General features: G+C 60.9%; 1 protein-coding gene across 1 annotated transcript in view; it reads left to right on the top strand.

The window, feature by feature from the left end:
- Window positions 1-20,911, top strand: part of RFX2 (regulatory factor X2) — a 90,036-nt gene extending 69,125 nt beyond the window's left edge. Inside the window, 14 exon segments of the mRNA XM_043586339.1 lie at window positions 984-1,011; window positions 1,014-1,057; window positions 6,525-6,706; window positions 8,093-8,212; window positions 10,911-11,026; window positions 11,924-12,042; window positions 12,678-12,790; window positions 13,218-13,372; window positions 14,667-14,764; window positions 15,604-15,753; window positions 16,411-16,619; window positions 17,101-17,254; window positions 18,750-18,792; window positions 19,318-20,911. Coding sequence (XP_043442274.1) covers window positions 984-1,011; window positions 1,014-1,057; window positions 6,525-6,706; window positions 8,093-8,212; window positions 10,911-11,026; window positions 11,924-12,042; window positions 12,678-12,790; window positions 13,218-13,372; window positions 14,667-14,764; window positions 15,604-15,753; window positions 16,411-16,619; window positions 17,101-17,254; window positions 18,750-18,792; window positions 19,318-19,430 — 1,644 coding nt within the window. The 3' untranslated portion in view covers window positions 19,431-20,911.
- Window positions 20,912-22,172: the final 1,261 nt, after the last annotated feature.

Below are 22,172 nucleotides of genomic sequence, written 5' to 3'. Positions count from 1 at the left end.
TTCCGAAATACGTGTTCCCCCTGCTCTCTGCACAAGCATCACTGAGGTCTGCCTTCCGTGCGTGTTTGAGGAAAGTCAGCGCATTAGGTTTACTTCCTTCCATTGCAGTCCTCGGCCTGCGTGGTGGCCTCCGGCAGATTTTCAGTTTCCGTTTGACGTGCACAAGTCACATTCAGCACGGACAGATGTGGTGGGAGCCGCCCACAACCGGCTGTTTCCTCCTGTGCGTCGACCCACTGCACCACCTCAGCTCCTTGCCTCCAGGAAGTCCTCGGGACCCAACTCAGAAGCCCCTTCCCCCAGGAAGGCCCACTGTTAGCTTCACGTGACGTCCCCCTGCGACTCGTTCTCCTTCCTGTGTAACCCTCTTTGCCCAGCCCACGCTTCGTTCAACATTCAGGAGCTTATCTCTCTGACATGCCCGGTGGCCCCTACGCCTCCCGATGGCAGGGCCAGGGTCTCCGGCCTCGTTGCTATTTTCCTGGAGCATCCAGGAGGGAGGCTCTGAGCTCTGTGACAGGACAGGCTGGCCAGGAAGTCAGCGCCGCTGGCCGCCCTTGGGTAGACAGCTGATTCTCCCTGGCGACCGATGACGATGACGGGTCCAGGGGAGCAGTGGGCAGTCATGGTGCTGGCTTTGCTTATACGTGAACTTATGCCTCCGCTCAGCGTTCGTGCTCTGCGTGTGCACATGTTGTGTTACAACACAATCGCCAGCATTCACAGCACAACTCATCCTGCTGCCTGTGCTCCCCGCCCCCCGGCTCGCCTGCATGGCAGGAATAACAGTCCCGGCCGCAGCTTGAACTCACAACTTAACCGTCCCCCCGCCTGCGTCCAGCCTGGTTTTTATTTTGTAGGCGCTTAAATCATTATTTGGATATTAATAAAAACAAATCTTGGCTGATGCTAACCATCTGATTTCCTTTTTTTTTTTTTCCATTTTGTTTTGTTTTGTTTGTTTCTGCACACATTTTCTTTAGCTTGAAATGGCGATTGAAAACCTCCAAAAAGCGAAGGGATCACCTCACACAAAAGCGGTTTACTCAACAGCCATGTAAGTGTGTGTCGATGTGGCGGTCTGCCCTGCCGCGCTCGTGACCTTCACAGACAGTTTAAAAGCCAGCGAAGACCGTGACGTGACACGAGAGATAGGGGGGCCACCAATCTAGGGTTCCACATCCGGCCAGAATGCCTTTCACCCGCGTGAGGGAGAGGAGTCTCCACTTGCCAAGGTAGCTGGTGACAGCACCCGCCCCTTCTGGCAGGCGGTGGGACTAACGTGTGTGGTACGCGTGCCGCCACTCCCCGAGTGCCTGGCAGGGAAGAGGCAGAACCAGTAAAGTGACACGAAGAGAAGCGGTGGCCACAACAGGAGAAGCGGGTGCCACCGTGACTCTTAGCTGCATTTTCTGCGATCAGCTTTTTGGGGGTAAAAAAAAAAAACCAACAGGCAATTTGAGAAAAGTGCAAACCAGCAAACGTCTGCCTGTTCTAACTGCGTAGGGTCTTCCTCCCTCGCCTCCCTCCGGGGAAACCAAGATGGCAGGTCGTTCGCCAGGAGACGGCCAGTGTCCCTGTCCCCGGGCAGCTGCGCGGGGCGGGACGGGACTGGCAGAGGTGACCGGCTAAGAGTCTTTATTGCCTAACTACGACCCCATCAAGACTCTGGTCGTGGCCGACATTCACACAGGGCACGAGAAAGGGCAGTGATTGTGGGGCGGAAACCGCGCTTGGGGAAGGTGCGGACACGTCCAGGTTGGTGGCTCGGCACGGGTGCGCTGTGCTGCCCCAGGGACGCGTGACGAGGGCCTCAGAGGGCCGGTCACGGGAAGGAAGAGCAGCCTCACACCCGCTGTCTTGAAGCCGTAAGTGAATCGAAGCGTCAGGACCCTGCTGAGTGTCCCCCACTCCCAGAGCAGGTGGCTCCTGCCCTCCCTGTCGCCCGTTCCTGCTGGATGACGTCAGCCCTGCGGGCAGACCTGGCGAGGGGAGCATCTGCAGACGAGCTGGGGGAGAAGACCCCTCGGTCTGCAACTCGGAAGGCACCACGTGGCCAAGGCTGCGCAACGGCAGCCCTGTTCGGCAGGGCCCCGACGCGAACACGCGTGGCCGCGACTCGGCCTGCCGGCCCAGCGCCGGGTCGGCCCCGCGGAAGGCAGCGTACGGGCCGCAAGCCCCGGGCAGGCGGGGTTCGCGGGGGGATTTGAAATGTTGGGGGGACATGCGTGAGCCGCTTGTCTCTGGCCGCAGGGGTGCTTCCGGCTTCTAACGCTTCCTTTGGAAGGAGGCTGCTTTGACTGCTTCCCTGCCCGCCGGTTTCCCAGCAGGAAACCCGCCCGCGTCCGTGCCTCCCTGGCCGTGTGTCGTTGAGTCTCGTTCGGGCGTCAGGCGCTGCGAGAAGCAGGGTGTGGGCTTGGCGGCCTAGAATCAGAGACTAGAAATAAGATCTTTCTGAAGATTCAGCCACACACACCGGAGTGAGAGACCCACCTAGAGCTCGTCCTGGGAAATGTGAGAGCCGGGAGGGAGGGAGGGAGGGAGGGAGGGAGGGAACGTGTCCCGGCCGATAGGTGGGGCCCGTGTGTCCCACGCTCGCTCACGATGGTTGTCACCGCCGCCGCCTGCGGCCCGCGGCGCTCTTGTGTTGGGCGACGCTGGCCGAGTCCCGCTCCTTTGCCAGCCCGGCCCCGGCGCATAGGAGTCTGGTTGGGGGCTGGGCCCCACGGACCCGCTTTCCTGGCGGCCTCCCAGCCGACCCCTGTCGGAAAGCCTGGGTCGTGCCGTCCCACCCCCACCAGACCCGTGCTGAATAGGAAGCAGAAGGAACAAGGGAATCTCGCTCCAGGGAGCACAGTGGCCAAGCGTGTGTGAGAACGTGCGCCCAGGTGACACGTGAGCGTGCCCACAGTCCCGCCGTGGGAGTCCTCAGCCGGAACTGGTTGTCTGCGCTCCGCAGAGTTGGCTTCTCGAAGCGCCGTCGTAGGCTGGGCGGGGCGGGCGAGGTGCCCCGAGCCTGGGAGGCTGGACAGCGCCTTCCACACGCAGCCAGTGCCGCGGTCCCTGGAGCTCCCCAAGATGCCCTGAAGGGGCCGCGACCAGGGGGTGTGCAGGTGGAAGGAACTTTCCAGCCTGGGGTTGAAAGGCCCACGGGAGGAGGGGGGCCTCAAGCGGTCTCTGAGCTGGGGGCGGGCAGATCTAGTGGCGGGAAACGTGGGAGAGCTGTTTCCAAGGACGTGAAGCGGGGCCCTGGGGGCGGAAACGCCTTCCCCACCCGCAGCCACCGCTTGGAGGCAGCCCCCCCCCCCCCCCCGTGTACCTGGCCCCGGGAGAGGAACTTGGGGTCGAGGTCCCCCTCCTTGAGCAGGGGAGGGGCCTGGGCTCCTCCCAGGGCTGCCCCTCAGCCAGATCCCCACACAGAACAACACCCCCCACTCAGGGACCCCTCCCCCCACCGGTGGCTCAGTCACTGTCCTTTGGGGACAGCCGTGGTCCACTGCAGTGAGCTGTTATTTTCCAACCCTGGGAGGAGGACCTGTCGTTAGATTGAGTGTATTCAGATTATATGACTTTTTTTTTTTTTTTTAATGGAGAAACAGATCGTCAAAGGGCGCTTGGCCGTCAGCTGGTGGCCGACTGCAGGCCCCTGTGACGACCAGGCTTACCTTGCAGGCCAGGCTTGGGGCTTGGCTAGAATCGGCGGCTCCATGGGATGGTCACCGGCTTGCTGACCCCACCCTGGCTCCCTGGGGGAAAGGCTGTTTCCCAGCAGGCACCCCCCCCCCACCCCGGCCTCTCCTGAAGCTCCCCCTCCAGGACCCGCCTGCGGCTTGGGGCCCAGCACCGTGTGTCCCAAGCGGAGCCCTGACCGCCCCGACCCCTGTGCCCCCCGCCCTCTGCTGCGGGGCACCCTTGCTTCCCACCCTCCTCCCCAACCCCCCCCCCCCCCGCCAGATGCTCTTGACCTCACCTTCGGAAAGATCCAGAATCAGACCACTTCTCCCTCCTCCTCCACCACAGCCCCCCTCCTCCCCCTCCCCCTCACCACCCCCGCCACCACCGTCTCTCCCGTGGAGTGTCGCGGCCACCACCTAGCCAGCCCTCGGCCGCTGCCCTCGCCCAGCTTCCGGGCCCTTCTCGCAGCCGCCCTGAGGGTGGTCCTACTGGAACCAGAGTCAGATCGCGGCACTTCTCTGTTCAGAAGCCTCCGGGTCCCCCCGTCACATTCCCAAGTAGAAGCTTGCGTCATCGAAACAGCCTCTGGGGCCCTGGCCGACCTGCCCTGTTCCCTCCCTCCCCTCCTCCTTCTGTCTCCAGCCACACAGGCCCCTCACTGTTCCTCCACTGCACCAGGCCCGGTGCCGCCCCAGAGCCTTTGCACAGGCTGTTCCCTCGCTAGAATGCTTCCCCATGCCGCCCTCTCTCAGCTCCCTCATGACTCGAGTCATTGGTCGCTTGAAACGGCTTCCCTCGGGGTACCTCCTCAGCGCAAAAGAGAGAGAGAGTGTAACTGACCGTTCTTTGAGGGGCTGCTAGTGGGGTCCGTTCTCTCTGGGGTTACGTCGACCTGGGAAGAACTTGTTGTCGAGATACCGATGCGTCGTTGATGTCAACGTCCACATACCAACCCAAGTAAAAGATCCACTTCCAACGTCAACGACACGGGGCCGGGGGCAGTGACGAGGTGAAGCGAGCATCCTTCCCGACACTTCCTCATACGTGTGAGCCAGTCCTGTGTCCTCACACACGTGAGCCGGTGCCCCGTCCTGCCCACCCCCCAGAGTCTGGCCTCACCCCCTCTCCGGCCCCAGAGGACCCCTCAGACGCGGCACCATGTGCCCCCCGCCCCCCCTGCCCGGGGTGGCGGAGAGACAAGTCTTCGGCCTCCTCGCCCTCGGCTTCCCGCACACGGGGGGACCCCCCTCTGTGCCTCCGTGTCTCTTGAGGCATCGTCAGGATCCTGGGGTGCAGATGTGGACGGAGCCGCTTCCCTCTACCCGCCCGGGGTCCTCAATCCCGCGGGGCGGACACGCATTAGATAAAGTGTGCCTGCCAGCTCCAGAGGGGGAACGTCTTCTGAAGACAAGCTCAGGGTTCAAAGGACCCCCTCAAACGCCAGCCCCTCCTCACCTGGCTCCGCGTCCAGAGCCCCGGCGGCAGGGGTGCTCAGGGCGGGGAGGAGGGTGCACCCTGGGGTCAGAGGGCACTGCCACGCTGGCGAACTACTCACTGACTTTGCAGCTAAGCCTTCGGCCCGTGGCACCAAGGGGAGAGGGGTCGGGGCGAGGGGGGACCAAGGAGGCGCCTCCGCTGGGACCTGACTTTCTGTGTGGCCGGCTCCCGCCCTTCTGACCCGAGGCTGAGCCCTGGGGGGGCGGCGACTCGCTGTGGATTCGCTCACCCTGCCTCTTGGCCCGGGCGCAAAACCTCGCACGTAAGCCTTTTCAGTATTGCGTCCCGTTTGCATTTGCAATCTCTCAGTCAGGGACGCGAGGATATATCAGTCCGTCTGTCCGTCGTCCCGTGTCTTGTTTTGTTTTTGTTTTCTCAGAAAGAAAGAAAGAAAAAAAGCTTTACTAAGAGAAAATACACAACAAATTCCAGAGTGCCTGGTCTTCAGGCCACTCCTTCCCCCCCCACCCCGGCAATAGGAACACAGACCATTCTGTCCGCACACATCCCCTACCTCGGGGAGGAAGTGTAGCCGCTGACATCTGGCCCGAGAGCTCTAAGGAAAGGGGCAGGGCAGGAGATGCCATGGGCCCCGCCCTTGGGGAGGGCCCTGGCTTGGAGCAGACTCGCGGCCGGTGAAGTCAGTTCAGTGGCTGCGGTGAGGTACCCTCCGTGGGGGCTTCACAGCCCAATTAAGAAAAGGGGCAGGAGGAAGGAGTGTCTGGGAAATCACCCCCTCCTTCTTGGCCTGTTCTAGTACAATCTGACCGCCCCAGGACGCGGAAGTCCTGGTTGGGGGCAAAGAAATAGCAGCCCAAGCAATAAGGCAAGAATTCAACTAGGACTTTTATATTCGGTGACCAGCGGATGAGACAGGTGGCCAAGCCCCAGCCACCTTCACCCTTAGATTAATGATTTGTCCCTCAAGGGCAAGGTGCCAAGAGGTGGACAAGCCATAAAGGCCGAGGTTGCCCTGTTTAACGCCAGGTGCAGTGCTGATGGGTCCGTCAAGCTCTTTTCAATCCTCTTTGTCCTGACATTCCTGAAAGTATAGGAGACACTTGGTGTCCAAATGACTATGAAGACCCAACCCAAAAGGTCTCAGTCACACGCAGGCTTTTAAAAATCAAATCAAGGAATCTGAAAACCAGGCTGGAAATTGAAGGAACAAATACAGGCGTGGAGAGAAGCTATTAATTCCTGCGCCCAGAATCTCTTGAACCCAGATCCGTGACTGGGGATGTGAATTTCTTCACCACATCAATGGGGAGAACGTATGTGATTCTCTTAATGAGTCCATGTTAGCATTTGGGGGGATCCTGACGAACGTGAGCATGTCTTTCTTTATCCAGCTCCAGTGGCTGTTAGATAATTACGAAACCGCGGAAGGCGTGAGTCTCCCCAGAAGCTCTCTCTACAACCATTACCTCCGGCACTGCCAGGAGCACAAGCTGGACCCTGTGAATGCTGCCTCTTTCGGGAAGCTGATCCGCTCGGTTTTCATGGGGCTGCGGACACGGCGGCTGGGCACCAGGTGGGTGCACGCACGGGGGTGCCTGGGGGTCCCACGCCTGCCCATCCTCTGCATCCCCTGTACAGATATTGAGCTTTGGGAGAACGTGGGCTCCCTCCTGCCCGTGTGTCCTGACCTGCGTGCCCCTCGGTGAACTTGGATTTGTTCTGAATTGGCAGCACGGGACCGGCCGGCCCAAGGTGTTGGCAGTGGGCCATCTCTCTCCCGGTGACACGGGCTTTGCTCCAGCACTTTCTTGTCATTTAACAATTTCCACAATAACCAGCTTTCTTAAAAAGCAGCCCCTGGCTGATCTAGTAGGAGTTGGATTTACCATCTCTTGGTGCTCTCTGCCATGCCTGGACCCATCCCCCAGGGCCTGCCCTTGGCCTGCAGCAGCCAGGGACCGTCATGCGCCATGAACTTTTCCCAGGCACGAATCCAACACTCCCCCCACTAGAAAACAAAAAGTGGGTGGCCCAGAGCACACATAAGGCTGGTTCCTGCACGGCCGCTGTCTGTGAAGTCATTCAGGGGGTCGGGGTCATGCGTACACCCTCTGAAGCTGGTGTCTGGCCAAGAGAAGGTCCTCGGCCATCCTCTGATCCATAACAGAACATCCTTACGCAACATCGCTGGACGGGGGAGGGTAGGAAGGGGGAGAAGGAGAGCGAGCCCCTGGTCTCTGGGGACACAGCCTCCACTGTCTCTGGGTCCTCTCCAGAAGGCTCGTGCCCGGCCTCCAGCATCAGAGCGTCCCGGATGCTTGGCCTCGGGCCAGGACCGGGGCTTTTCTCCCCACTGCTTTCCCTCCCCTGCCACCAGCTAAGCTCTTACCTCTTCTAGAAAGGACCTGCACTCCTCCCGCTTGTCCCCGTTGCCAGACACCTGTCTGTCCTTCGGTGCTTCTCTCCTACGGAGCCCCTCTGACCTGTTTTCTTAACCAAAATGTCTAAAGCCCTTGGGTCATCCTGTCTCCCATAATAAGCTATGACAGTGTTTCCCACAAAGGTGCCATTTTCCCATTTTCCCATTCATGTTGTTAGATGATGTGGGGTGGGGATGGGGGTGATGATGACGGTGGTGGTGGTGATGATGGTGGTGACGGTGGTGACGGTGAGGATGGTCGGGAGGCCATGCTGGGTCACACAACGCCGGACTGCGTTTCCCATTGCGAGACTTCTCAGAGCTACTATGATGCTTAAGTGCAAGAAGGCAATCTCCAAGAGAGGGGCGAGTATAGAATTTCCTAAACCCCTCGGATTGTGGAATAGCCTGTGAACATTTCCCATATGGTCCAGGGGACACTGAACCCCAGAACCCGAAACAAAGGGCCGAGACCCGGCACCTGTCTTGTCGTTCAGGACATCTGCAAAGAGAGCTGACCCTGAGATGCTTGGTTTCTAGGGGCAACTCCAAGTATCATTACTATGGGATCCGTCTAAAGCCGGACTCGCCCCTGAACCGGCTGCAGGAGGACACCCAGTACATGGCCATGCGGCAGCAGCCCCTGCACCAAAAGCCCAGGTGAGTGACCTGGCCCAAAGCCAGCCCGCGGGCCGACTTCCCTGCCCGAGGTGGGGGTCAGGTCTGAGCTTCGCTTGGGAGAACATACAGAGAAGTGTTTCTCAAACGTTAAATATACGGGGGGGGGGGGGGGGGGGGCTCTCCAAGCTATGATGGAAAAAATAAATTCACATTAGCCTCTGGTTCCAGTGTCCCGGGAGAGCCAAGGCACAGGAGGCTGGAGTCACAACCTTGTCCAGCTAACAGAGCCTTCGGCCTTTCTCCTTTTAAAAAAAAAAGATAGGTGTTATTTTTTAGAACAGTTTTAGGTCCACAGCAAACTTGGGTAGAAAGTACAATGCTCCCTGTCCTCCCGCACACGCCCCCCCCCCCCCCCCCCCGTCAACATGGCACCAGAGCTGTGCGTGGGCACCTCGTTACCACCTAAGTCCGTGCTCCACGCTCGGGTTCTCTCTTGGGGCTCCATTCAAATGGGTTAGGACGGGGGCACCTGAGTGGCTCAGTCGGTTAAGCGTCCGACTTCGGCTCAGGTCACGATCTCACAGTTCGTGAATTCAAGCCCCGCATCAGGCTCTGTGCGGACAGCTCGGAGCCTGGAGCCTGCTTCCGATTCTGTGTCTCCCTCTCTCTCTGCCCCTCCCCCGCTTGCGCTCTGTCTCTCTCAAAAATAAAACATAAACAAACAAACAAACAAAAACAAATGGGTTTGGACGCAAGTGTACCCAGCATCACAAGGTAGTTTCACAGCCCTCGCAATCCCCTGTGCCCCACCTCCTCACCCCTCCCTCCCCTCAACCTCTGGCAGCCACCGAGGTTGCCATAGTTTGGCCTCTTCCAGAAGATCACAGAGCTGAAATCCTAGATCTTTAATTTTCAACAATAGGGGAAAAAGAGAATGCTGAAAAGAACCCAAGAAGCCTGGAGAAAGAAGCTTATATACTTAAATGGCTGCCTCTTCCTGACATTTTGATCCAATGGCTAGAAAGGCCCGGTCATTTTCTGGAATGTTCTCTTCTCTACCCATCACATACCTGCTCATCTTTTAAGGCAGGGGTCAGCACACTTTGCTGTAAAGGGCCGGAGAGCATCTCTCTTAGGCTTTGCAGGCCAGACACTCTGCCGACTGTTCAGCTCCGCCGTCGTAGAATGAAAGCCACCACATGATCCCTAGACAAGCGGGCATCACGGCTGTGTGCCAGTAAAACTTTATTCGCAGGCACCTCTTTCTGCCCACAGGTCCTGGGCTCTAATAAAATCACCTTGTTTACACCCCCCCCCCAAAAAAAAACTTTATTCACAAAACAAGGAGCACAATTGGCTCTCCGCAGCTGTGATCTGCAGACCCCTGCTTCAGGGCCCCACTCGAGTGTCACCTCCCTGGCAGCCTCGCAGTCACCTCTCCTTCCCTGCTTCCCTCTGCCCCTGGCTCCTCTCCGCAGAATCCAGACTGCTCCGGGGCAGGGACCGTGCCCCACTCACCTCCGCGTGGCATCATCGTACCTTGGCCAAGCCGTATGTGGCTAAAAGCCGATTTTAGCCGCTCTAAGGCCATCCCAGTGACTCCAAACCATATGTTCAATCGTGGGAGCCGGAAGCCACGGAAGAGAATCTCTAGAACGTTGTCTGGGAGCCAACAGGTGGAAGAGTGGACCCAGCAGTCCTTCCTGTACCTGTCTGGGCACAGTGTGGCCTCTGTAGCTTCTTCTTGTTGTTTGGTCTGGGCCCTGCAGACACCTGTGACTCATGATGCCAGGCGGCGTGTTATCTTAGGACCAGCCCTGCACCTCGTGCCGTTGACTCTTGGAACCACCACGCGTCCGGGAGGCATTTCTCTGTCCTCACGGGAAGCCCGGCCCCACTCTCCACAAGGAGAGGAGCCCCCCCCCCCGCTGGAGCTGGACACCCCCCCCCCCCCGGCTCTTGCCGCCACACGCTGTCACCGCCCCTGCAGCGTCCTGCTGGGCTCAAGGGACACGGGGCCCGGGGGAGCGCAGTTCGCTGCCGGGACGGGCTGGTCATGCGTTCTGGCTCGAGGCGAAATGAAAGTCCCGGAATTTCCTTTGAGACTATGTAATAGTCAGATACTTGTGACTCTGTAGAAAGAAATTCACTTATCTTCTAAGAGAGAAGTATTAGGGGGGAAACACACACACACACACAATCTGAGGACTCATCAGCAGATGAACGGATAAGCAGATGTGCCCTCCAGACCCTGGAATGTCATTCAGCACTAAAAAAGAAGGACATCCTGACGCCTGCTACAACGTGGATGGACCATGAGGACATTATGTTCAGTGAAATAAGCCAGACACAAGAGGACAGATACTGGAGGGTTCCACACACAGGGGGTCCCTAGAGGAGTCCCATCCACAGAGACAGAGGGTAGATGGTGGGAGCCAAGGGGGGGGGGCCGGGGGGGAGTCAGTGCTTCATGGGGACAGAGTCTCGGTTTGGGGAGATGGGAAGTTCTGGAGACAGTGGGGGCGGCTGCACGACAGCGTGACTGTGCCTGAGGCCGCTGAGCTGTGTGCTTGGAGACGGTGAAGTGGTACGTTTTATGCTGTGTGTATTTTAGCAGGAGGCTTTTAAAGTTACACAGACACACACCCCAAACTGAATCCTGCTCAGCTCTCTGCTCCCCGGGCCCCCGCGGGCAGTACTGCTGGGGCCTCACGGTGGCACTGTGTCCCCCGTCCAGGTACCGGCCGGCCCAGAAGACAGACAGCCTTGGGGACAGTGGCTCGCACGGCAGCTTGCACAGCACACCGGAGCAGGCCATGGCCGCCCAGAGCCAGCACCACCAGCAGTTCATCAGTGAGCCCCTCCCCCCCCCCCCCCCAAACACAGGGTCTTCTGGAAGAGCTCCGGCTTCCTTGAGTTGCTCACGGGGTTCACCTACAGGGGGCTTTAGGCTGCTTTCTTGTATAATACCTTGTAAATTACATAGAGGTGTTCTATGGTGTCCCCAAGATTTCAGAATAATCAGCAGATGCCCCCCAAATTAACGTGCAAGGTGACCGTCGGGAAAATAAATACGTAACGTGAAATGCCCATCAGAGGGAAGGCCAGATTATTTTAAAACCTGTTGGCTCAGGACTTGGCCGCCCTCTTCAGTTCTCCCCCTTGCTGCCCCAGAGCCTTTACAATGCTCGGGACTCCCTGAAACTGTCTCTCCCCTCCGGGGGCCCTGCCACCGGGCTGCCTGGCCCTCCCCTGGAAGACCCCCTTCCCCACTGGCGCCACCCCTGCCCCGGGGGAGCGACTAACTCGCAGACTACACTGTGCGACAGGCCCGGGGCGGGGGGCTCGCTGAGGTCACTGCCCATAGGCTCACACGCTGAAGACAGCAGTGGCCTTCGACTATCTTTAGTGTATTTTTGGAGCCCAGGCAGGACCCTTCTGGGAAGTCACCAGGGACAGCCACGCCTGGCCCCTCTTCGGATTCGCTGCCCTGGGTGCATGCTGGGGTGATGGGAGCGCTCGCTGAGTGCCGGGCCCTGGGCTCGGCACCCACCTGTGTCAGCGTATTTGCTGTCGCCGGGAGAGGACAGTCCTGCCCCATTCTGTCCCTGAGAAAACCAAAGCTTAAAAGTCGTGAGACCCGGGGCTGTGGAGCCGTCACTGGCACGCCGGCTGGCACTGGCAAGCCTCCTAGCGACTCCTGCGTGCGGACCTCCTGCAGCTCCGTGAACCCCCGCTTTCCTCCCCCAGATGTCTCCCACGTCTTCCCGGAGTTCCCCGCGCCTGACCTGGGCAGCGTCCTGCTGCAGGAGAGCATCACGCTGCACGACGTCAAGGCCCTGCAGCTGGTCTACCGGCGGCACTGCGAGGTGACCGCCCCCCCCCCCCCCGCCCCGCACCGGAGACAGACGGCCTGGGCCGCGGGGGAGCCCCCTAGAATGTGGGCGGAGAGCAGGGCGTGCCTCCCCCAGGTGAGGCGCTCAGCCTCACACGTCGCCAGAACCGCCCAACTCTCACGTCACCAGGTGTCTCTGGGTGACCCGGAGCAGACAGGAGTGCCCCCCCCCCCCCGCCTCCTTTGGCTGAGAAGTAGATAGGGTTTCCACTCTCTCTTTTTTTTCTTCTTAATATTCATTATGAGAGAGAGAGCAAAAAAAAACCCAACAGATCGAGCAGGGGACGGGCAGAGCGAGAGAGAATCCCAAGCAGGCTCCACGCTGTCGGCGCAGAGCCCGATGCAGAGCTTGGTCCCCTGAACCGTGAGATCACGACCTGAGCTGGAATGAAGAGTCGGACAGTGAAGCGACTGAGCCGCCCAGGGGCCCCAGAATCTCCAGTCCCTGAACCGTGGCCCATCCGTTCAGTCTGTCCCTTCTTGGGGTCTCTCTCTGCATTTCAAGGGACCCCGCCGCGGCTCCTATCACGCCCCCCCCCCGCCCCGACAACAGTGCCAGGCGCGCTTTCCGACGCACAGCTGTGTCTGACCGGCCGCGTTTATTCGCAGGCAACCTTGGACGTCGTGGCGCACCTGCAGTTCCACTGCATGGAGAAGCTGTGGCTTTCCTTCTGGAACTCCAAAGCGCCCTCGGGTGACGGCCCCGCCCCTCTCCCTGCCAGGTAACTCACCGCCCCTGCCCCTGCCCCTGCCCCCGCCCCCGCCCCCGCCGAGACTAGCCGCTCATTTCCCAGGACGCCAGGCTTAACCTGCGGGCTGCGCCCCCCCCCCCCACACCCACACACACTGTGACCCAGAGACCCACGTGTCACCTTTCCGGGAACTGGTGCTCAGGGCCCCCTTCTGGGTGTGTATGCTTTTCACACCCTGACCGTGGCCCGTGGCTGGTGTTGCCCCTCCGTCAGTTCAGCAGGAGGGACCGTAGGGGACCCCAAGAGTCCCAAATAGAGGACGTGTCATCGCCTGGCCACAGGCAGGGGAGGGGCGGCGCGGGCCCGCCGGGGACTCGGATGCAGGGCTCAGTGCGGTCCTGTGGCCCTGCTGCCACCCCACAGGCCGCGGCTCACCCCATCTCCCCCTTCCCCACAGCGACGGAGAGCCCGAAGGTGCCGTCCTCCCGAAGGACAAGCTGGTGTCTCTGTGCAAGTGTGAGCCCATCCTCCAGTGGATGAGGACCTGCGACCACATCCTGTATCAGGCCCTGGTGGAGATCCTCATCCCCGACGTGCTGCGGCCGGTGCCCAGTAAGCTGCTCGCAGGCGGCCGCTCTCCCCCGTTGGCGCCCTGTGCTTTCCCTGTCCCCCAGAACGAGGCCCAGGGGAGGGCCAGCTCGTGGCTCCGTGAGGCCCGCCACCCTCGGGCCACCGCCCGTCTGGGGCTTTGGAGGGTGCGTGTGAGGCTGAGGTGTGCTCAGTGCTGCCGGGGGGGGGGGTGGGGGGGGGTGGGGGGGCGGAGGGGGCAGGGGGGCGCCCAGGTGACACTCCAGCTGGGAGGAGATCCCCAGCGGGTGGGGCTGAGGTCACAGGACAGACCTACCCCAGTCTGCAGGTTTGCTAAAACCCCACTGGGGCTGGCGACCTTCCCGGGGCCCCTGCCCGGATGCCTCCAGGATGCAGGTCGGGGGGGGGGGTCCCGGCCCCTACAGGCTCTCCCTCTGGGCCTCCTGAGGGCAGGAGGAGGAGGAAGCTGGGCCCTGAGGCCTCGCTCTTAATGAGCGACTGCAGGGGGCGCCAGGGGTTACTCCGGGGCGGGCGGGGACCTATCAATGTCTGTGCCTCTGGCCTCTGGGCCCAGCCAAAGCTCTGCTCTGCTCTTTCTCTGTGGGCCGGCCCGCTTCTTTCGTGCCAGAAAATGGGAAACGGCAAAACCATCACGTTTCTCCTCTGGGCTCAGCCTGCCCAAACACAGGGCAAACGCTCGTTGTAGCGTGCAGTTAGAGCCTCCGTATGAAGGTTTGGGTTGGGGTAGATTTCCTTTTACGTTTTTGTAGGGTCTTCTGTTAACAGCCTTAGTGGTTTTGTATCGCCAGCCATCTCTCAATGCACTCGGAAGCCAGTAGAACATACGCACGTGGGTGTGTCTGAGGGCTTCCCCTCAGCACTGTGTGGACCGTTCCGTCATCGGGGCTGTCCTGGGCACTATGGGGGGCTGGGCCTGGCCCCCACCCACCCGGTGCCCGGAGCTCCCCCAGGTGCACGGACCACAGAGGTCTGCACACATCCGCCGGTGTCCCCTGGGGGCAGAGTCGCCCTCAGTGAGAGCCACTGGCCAGACAGGCAGGTGAACAGAGCTGAAGGCCCTGGGCGGCCCTCATCTCACCCAGCGCCCCCCCTGCACTGCACGCCCCGCCCTCTCCCTGGCCCCTCGTCCGTCCGCGTGAGCCCGCCGCCTCTTTTCCTGCACCGCTTGCTCTTCCAGGTTCTCTGCGTGTGTGTGCGCGCGCGCGTGTGTGCGTGTGTGTGTGTGTGTCTCTTGCACTGATGCTGCTCCTGATGGGCGAGACTGCCTTTCTCACGGTGTCTCGGCTTTATCTCCCAGGCACCTTGACGCAGGCCATCCGTAATTTTGCCAAGAGCTTGGAAGGCTGGTTGACGAATGCCATGAGAGACTTCCCACAGCAGGCCATCCAGACCAAGGTAGCCGCTCCGCTGCGAAGGGAGCAGCTGCGAGGGGCCCCTGTCCTCTGCCCCGGGGAAAGCAGGCGGCTCCCGTGCCTCCTGGACCCCTAGTCCTCCCAGGAAGCCCCCGGGCTGCTGGCGAGGAGGGCCGGCTAGCAGGGAGGGGCACGACAGAAGGTGTCATTTGCTCTGTGGCACTTGGGTCGATTCAGAACAGGTAGAATGATTCCATGTCCGTCATGGGGGGGAGGGTTTAATCTCCCTGCTGCCAGCCTCACTGCGACGGTCTTGGCCACGAATCGGAACCTGAAATGAGCCCACTTGGCCTCCATGCACAGAGGACAGTGATTGCCGGATGCTCTCACAAGCGTCTCTTACAGACCTGCAGACCGGTGAGGCCAGGTTCCCAGCATCTGGCCTCCCTGACCACCTTCGGGAACTCTCTGTTAGACCAGTGACTCTCAGACTTAGGGTGCCTACGAGTAGCCAAGGTAGCGGGTACAGTCACAGATTCCCAGGCCCCACCCCACAAAGCCTGATCCCGTGGCACCCAGGAATCTGTATTTCCCCTGGCCACTCCTGAGAGCCAGAGGCTTCTGGGGGGATACGCATACCGTCGTGAATGCTACCTCCCCGATACTGTGGCATCTGCCGTAGATGCCAAGGTGCCTGGGGGAGGTTTGTGTCCTTCATTTATTCTCACTCTTCAGGTCCTTGAGACTGTCTGAAGCTGGGGGGGGGGGGGAGGGAGCAGGGGGCTGCTCCCTCCCCCTGCGCTGTCCCTGAGCCCAGCACCCGCCCAGGAGAAGAGAGAACAGCCGCTTGGGCTCACTGTCTGCGGGTCTCCCTCGCCACAGGTGGGCGTGGTCAGTGCCTTCGCACAGACTCTTCGCAGATACACGTCTCTCAACCACCTCGCTCAGGCAGCCCGGGCCGTGCTCCAGAACACTTCCCAGATCAACCAGATGCTCAGTGACCTCAACCGCGTGGACTTTGCCAACGTGCAGGTGACTCTCCCGTGCGATCCCCCCCCCCCCCCGCCGTGGCCTGGGTTGGGGCACGAAGACCGGGCCGCAGATCGGCGACGCCGTGCGTGGACCCCCCACCCCACCCCCCACCCCCCACCCCGCCGGCCTAGCCTTCCAGCCTCGAGAAAGATGCACAAAACCACAAGATTCAACCCACAGCAAAACCGGCATGCGTGAGAACAGGTTCAGGGTGGAGGCCCCCCCTGCAGCCCACCCAAGTCCGCCCCCCACCAGCCATGATCCTGCAGCCCCCCCAGCGTCCGGGCGCCTGGACCCACGCCTCCGTTCACACTCCTTAAGAATCTACCTCCCATTGCCATTTTCGTGGCTGTCTCCCCCGGGCTCAGGCTGTGCGCGTGTGGCTCCTGCCGCGAGGACGCTCACACCGAGTTCGTCCACTAAATACACACGACACACATCTGGGAAAGTGGCCACTTGAAAGTAAAACGCCACAAAGACCCGGTGTGTCCTCTGAGCCTCGGCCCCGCGAAGCGCGGATTCAAGCGCTCAGAAGCCCCGGGGGTTCCCTCTCTGGGTGTTGTCTGTCCGTCCGGTCCGCCCCGGGCTGGCGGCAGCGGGGAAAGGCCCGGAGCTGGCCGTGGGGGGCTGTCCTGAGCCGCCGCCCCCGCCCCGCAGGAGCAGGCCTCGTGGGTGTGCCAGTGCGAGGAGAGCGTGGTGCAGCGGCTGGAGCAGGACTTCAAGCTGACCCTGCAGCAGCAGAGCTCCCTGGACCAGTGGGCCACCTGGCTGGACAACGTGGTCACCCAGGTCCTGAAGCAGCACGCCGGCAGCCCCAGCTTCCCCAAGGCCGCCCGGCAGTTCCTTCTGAAGTGGTCCTTTTACAGGTGAGTCCGGCTTGACCTCCGCCAGAACTCGGGCCGGCGGGGCCGGGGGCCCCAGGGCCGGAGCTGCCTGCTCGGCGGCGGGGACCGGGACGGCGAGTTGGTAGCTTCCGAGGGGAGCCAGTGGCGGCCTGTGACCTTCCTTTCGGGACCCGTGCCCCTCCCCCGCCGCCCCACCCCCGTGGTTGACAGGAGGCCTTGGGGAGAAGGGGGCGGGCGCAACGTCAGCAGCGTCAGCAGCTCGTGGGGGGGGGGAAGGGAGCCTGGGGTGGGGTGGGGTGGGGTGGGGGGGGAAGGTCCCCACCAGGGACCCAGAACGCGAGCTCGCCCGGTCACCTGCGGGTGGCTCGGGCACTCGGGGCCGGTCTGGGCGGCTGGCAGGCCCCTCGCGGGTCCACGGGGCCCCCAGGAGGCCTGGCTCGACTGCCTGGCCGCGACTCCCTGCTCCCGGAAGGTTCCCAGCCCCCGTCCGCCCATCCCCCAGCTCCATGGTGATCCGCGACCTGACGCTGCGCAGCGCGGCCAGCTTTGGCTCCTTCCACCTGATCCGCCTGCTCTATGACGAGTACATGTTCTACCTGGTGGAGCACCGCGTGGCAGAGGCGACTGGAGAGACACCGATCGCCGTGATGGGAGAGGTGAGGGTCCCCTCCCCCGGCCTCGGGACCGCGGGGCGGCGGGGGCAGGTGCGGGGGCAGGTGTGGGCGCCGCGGACGCCCCAACAGAACAGGCCTGCAGGAGGCCCGCAGGTGGGAAAGGGCGCCCGGGCTGGACCCGACAGACCTGGGTGCAGACCTGGCTCCAGAGTCCCCGCCTCCCAATCGCGACCTTGAACATCCACCCCACCACCCCGCCCCGTGGCGTTTACTGTAAACGACGTTTACAATTTACCATTCTGGCCATTTTTTTTTTAAGTTTATTTATTTATTTTGAGAGAGAGCACGTGCGAACAGGGGAGGGGCAGAGAGAGAGGGGGAGAGAGAGCATCTCAAGCAGGCTTTGCGCCCCGAGCACAAAGCGGGACGTGGGGCTTGAACCCACGAACTGTGACATCATGACGTGAGCCGTGCAGGTGCCCCTGCCATCCCAGCCATTTTTAAGCGAACGCTGCAGTGGCATTTAGTACATTAAGACTTGTGCAGGGGCGCCTGGGTGGCGCAGTCGGTTAAGCGTCCGACTTCGGCTCAGGTCACGATCTCGCGGTCCGTGAGTTCGAGCCCCGCGTCGGGCTCTGGGCTGATGGCTCGGAGCCTGGAGCCTGTTTCCGATTCTGTGTCTCCCTCTCTCTCTGCCCCTCCCCCGTTCATGCTCTGTCTCTCTCTGTCTCAAAAATAAGTAAAAAAAATTTAAAAAAAAATTAAAAAAAAAACAAGACTTGTGCAAACAGCACTCCTATGTGATTCCAGAAAGCTCCATCACCCCAAAGGCAAACCCCGTCCTTGGCAGCAGTCTCTCTCCCCCCGTCCCTCTCCCCAGACGCTGGCAGCCACCGCCCCGCTTTCTGCCGGGATTTGCCCGTCGTGGACACTTCACTCGCACAGACTCACACGTGATGTGGCCTTTTGTGTCGGGCGTCTGTCACTCGACATAATCTTTCCATGTCGTAGCGGGTGTCCTTGCCTCACTGCTTCTGTGGCCAAACAGCATCCACCGCGTGGCTGTTCAACACTGGGCGTCACCTGTCCCCGCACCGACGAACATACGGCTCGTTTACACTTTTGGGCTGCTGTGAACGCTGGGGGCACCTTCTGGTTGGAATCCCTGTTTTTGCCTCATTCGGGCACACTCCTGGGAGTGGAATGGTGTGTCACATGGGGTTGTTCTGAGGAACAAATGAGGTGACGCTTACAGAGCTCTTAACACATAGTAAGCCTGTTACCACTCAGAGGCCACAGTCCCTGTCCCCTTGGTGTCCTGAGCAGTCAGCACCCCCTCAGCTCTCCAGCGGCTGCCAGGCAAGGCCCAGAAGGTGCCAGAGGGGACACACCCAGCCTCAGTGCCTCCTCTCGCGTGCGGACCGCTACCATTTCTAAGCGAAGGCCTGTTTGAACTGCAGATAGGGGCCGGTGGCTGACATTCACCGGGACCAGGCCCCTCTGCGAGGCCCCTGACCCGCGGGCTTCTCTCTTTCAGTTCAATGATCTCGCCTCCCTGTCGCTGACACTGCTCGATAAAGGTGGGTGTGTCCCTGGCTTTTCTGTGTGGCTCTCCCGGGGGTTCCTCCTCCCACTCCTGTGCTAGTGGAAATCGAGGCAGCTCCCGGGGTGGGCTGGGGACCTTTAGGAGCTGCCTCCAGACAGGCCAGGATGGGCCAAGGCTCCAAGGAGCAGCCCTGCACCTCCCCCTCGGGTGGGCGCCTCGGGGTGATGTCTAATTCCGCTCCCCAAGCACCTCCACCCCGGGCCCAGGAGCAGGGCCACAGCCCCGGGCCTCCGGCATCCACTTCTCCCCACCCCAACCCATTCCCTGCCCCACGGGGCGGGGGCACCAGTGCCAAGGGGGACCCTGCCAGAAATATGACCGGGCAATTGGACCCTGGTCAAGGGAGGTCTCCGGTCACAAGGCCTCCTGGGGCACTGCGGCAGGGGGGGGGCGGAGACCCTGGCCTGGCCACGCCTGTGCACCTCTCAGAACATGCTTCTCTCTCCCTCCCTGCCGCACCCCCTGCCCACACCCCTCATCCCCAACGCTAACCCTGCAGATGACCTCGGCGAGGACCGCAGCGGCGAGGCTGACCCGGACGCCCACAGCCTGGGTGAGCCGCTGGTGAAGCGGGAACGTGGTGACCCAAACCACTCCCTCCAGGGCATCTAGCTGGACGGTGCCTTCCCCGGGCTCCGGACCGGGCCCCTCGAGCTCCGCCGCAGCAGTGCCTCTTAGGTGACGTGACCTGACTCGCGAGGCACTGGCGCAGCCTCACAGGACACGCTATTCCTCAAGAAAACCATTGGTAAACACGGCAGAAGGTCACATCGGGCTCCCGAGCGCCCAAGCTGCCCTCCTGGTGCCTCCTGGGTCATCTTCTTCCGAACGTTCTCGCTCTCTCCTCTGCTGGGCTGTGAACTTCGGTCTGAGTCTTCGCACCCCCACCTAAGGGCCAGACGGGTCGGCGCCCCCACACTGGGCTCCTTCGTTGTTCCGCTGGTCCCGGTTTCCACCCTTGTGTCTTAAAACTCAGATCCCAGGAGGGACGGGATGTTCTGCAGCTGTTGGGCAGTGCTGGGCCGACCGGTGCCCACGGGGCCCCCTGGCCTGGTGCCCTGTGGTGGGAAGGGACCATCTCAGCGCCGTGCCTGAGGTCTCCTGCCCTGCCCGCTGTGCCGAGGTGCAGAGGCCGGCCCGCCGGAGCCCCACGCGCAGACGCCAAAGGTCTCCGGAAGCCGCTGCCGGTTGCCGAGTCCCTGGACCTCGCACAGCCCACAGCCCCACGTGCCTCAAAGAACATGTCACGGAAGTGGCCTGCTCATGCCGAGATACAGTGGTGTCTTTAAGAATCAGAACCATAAGTTTCATCAGCAACTAGAAGGATTTGGGTTCTGTCCGAGTTCGTGGCCAACATCAGGCCAAACTGCTGGGTCTGGAATGAGTTTTTCCGAGGGGGCTGGGTGGTCGGTGTTTCAGTGGCACTTTGAGAGGGCAGCCATCGGGCCACGTCTGCCTGGCTCCCACTCCACAGAATCTTCTGGAACGCCTGCCTTCGAACTAGCCATCCTGGAGCACTTTGACCCCCGGCAAGTCCCATCTTGAACTGCTCAAAGTTGAAAGTCTTCTTTGAGTTCAATGAGTCCCGAGGACTGGCACAGCCTCGAACTTCGAACACTCCGGATCTGCATCCGTCATAACACGTTGCACTTGGTGGGTTCCGTGCGAGAGCTCTGCCCCCAAACCAGCTGCAAAGAAGAAAGACAAACCTCTGGTCTAAGAAGCGACATCTTATGAAATGCAATAGTTTCTCCTTCTGGAAATATGTTTATATCAATAGTTTTGTGCTCAACGCGTTATTAGAACGTTCCTTACGAACATGTATATTGCAGTATATTCAGTCCCCGATGTTTTTTCTCATTCACACAGAAGGTACCGCTGTAAACTCACGTGGCCTTTAAAAACCTTCCTTCCTCAGCCCACTCCAGGTGTGCGGAGAGCTGTGGAGGGAAGGACGAGAAAGACAGGCGCTTACTTTAGAAGCCAGAAGTCCATGATAATCACAATGTTTGCCTGCTTTTACAGATGGAACCAGACAGAAAGGATGTCTTTAAAATATATATCTCCTCTCCTGGGAGACATTTAAGCTCACAGTTGACGGACTGGGATGGCCTGCCTTTTCTTCCACGTGCGCTAAGCAGTACAAACGGGGTTTCTGCCTCACGCTCCCGCCTTTGCAGGTTCCACGAGGGACGGTAGAAACGACGGTAAAGACACGAGCCTTCCAAGCCCGTTCTTGTTTCGCGCTGCAGTGAACACACTGAGTGTACCCACTCCAGGGACCACGATCCACACCCCAGCCCCTCCTACACACACACACACACACACACACACACACACACACGGTGGTCCTGAAGGATGCGGCCCTCCCTCCTAGCCAGTCCCCTGCCTTAGACTGCCAGCCCGGCCAGGCTCATCCCAGGCGAGGCTCAGAGGAGAAGCAGTGGCCTCTGGCACCTTCTTCTTGGCTCTCTGGGGAGTGTTCCGGAAGGAGCAGGTTCCCTGAGCTTCATTTAGCAGGGCCAGCCCTGGGCCAAAGATAGCAAGAAAAGAATTCTCAGCCCAGGATGATGCAGACTATCTGTAGGCAGACGAGACTCATTCAGATCCTGCTCCAGCCACTGACGAAACCCGCCAGTTGTCCTCAGGGCTTGTCGGGTAGAGTGGTGGGGGCCGAACTTGGGGATCCCCTAAGAATCACTGCAGGAACTTGCTCTAAAGTGGCCAATTCTTGGGCCCTAGCCACAGCGGAGCTGCCTGGGGCGGGGGGGGGGGGGGGGTTGCTGTGGGGGGCCGGAAAGCAGCACTGTTTGGACCGCCCCTCTCGGGGGGCTCCGACGCAGGGGGTGGTAGGACTTGGAACAATCCTTGCAGAGGAGACCAACAGGCTCCGAAGCCGGGATGGGAAGACTTGGCTCCTGGCCAGCCCCTAAAGTTGCCCCTCAGTGCCATGCCAGTGCCCCACGTGCCCCGGAGATGCTCAGCCCTGGTCCCAGCCCAGGCCCCTCTGTCCCTCTGCCCTGAAGCCCCTAGGTGACACTAAAATCGTCTACTACATCCCGGGGCTGGGACCTCCACGGCCCGCAGGTGGCTTGGTGCCCTGCTGTCACCATCTTGAAATTCTCAATGATTTTTTGAACAAAGGGCCCACGCTTTCATTTTGCACTGGGCCCTGATGCAGATTTTGTGGCCAGCCTCGGGAAACTCCCAGGACGCAACCACACAGCCTCTGCTTCAGCTGGACAGCCGGGGTCTGTCTCTGTCGCTACTCCTTGCCAGGCTCTGAGAACCCAGCAGAGCCCAGACTCACCCCATCTCGTGGTTCACGGTCTCAGGCCCTCTCCAGCCCGAGAC

Source organism: Prionailurus bengalensis, chromosome A2 (genome assembly GCF_016509475.1).
Source record: "Prionailurus bengalensis isolate Pbe53 chromosome A2, Fcat_Pben_1.1_paternal_pri, whole genome shotgun sequence".
Taxonomy (NCBI): domain Eukaryota; kingdom Metazoa; phylum Chordata; class Mammalia; order Carnivora; family Felidae; genus Prionailurus; species Prionailurus bengalensis.
This window is presented reverse-complemented; position numbering and strand designations above follow the sequence as displayed.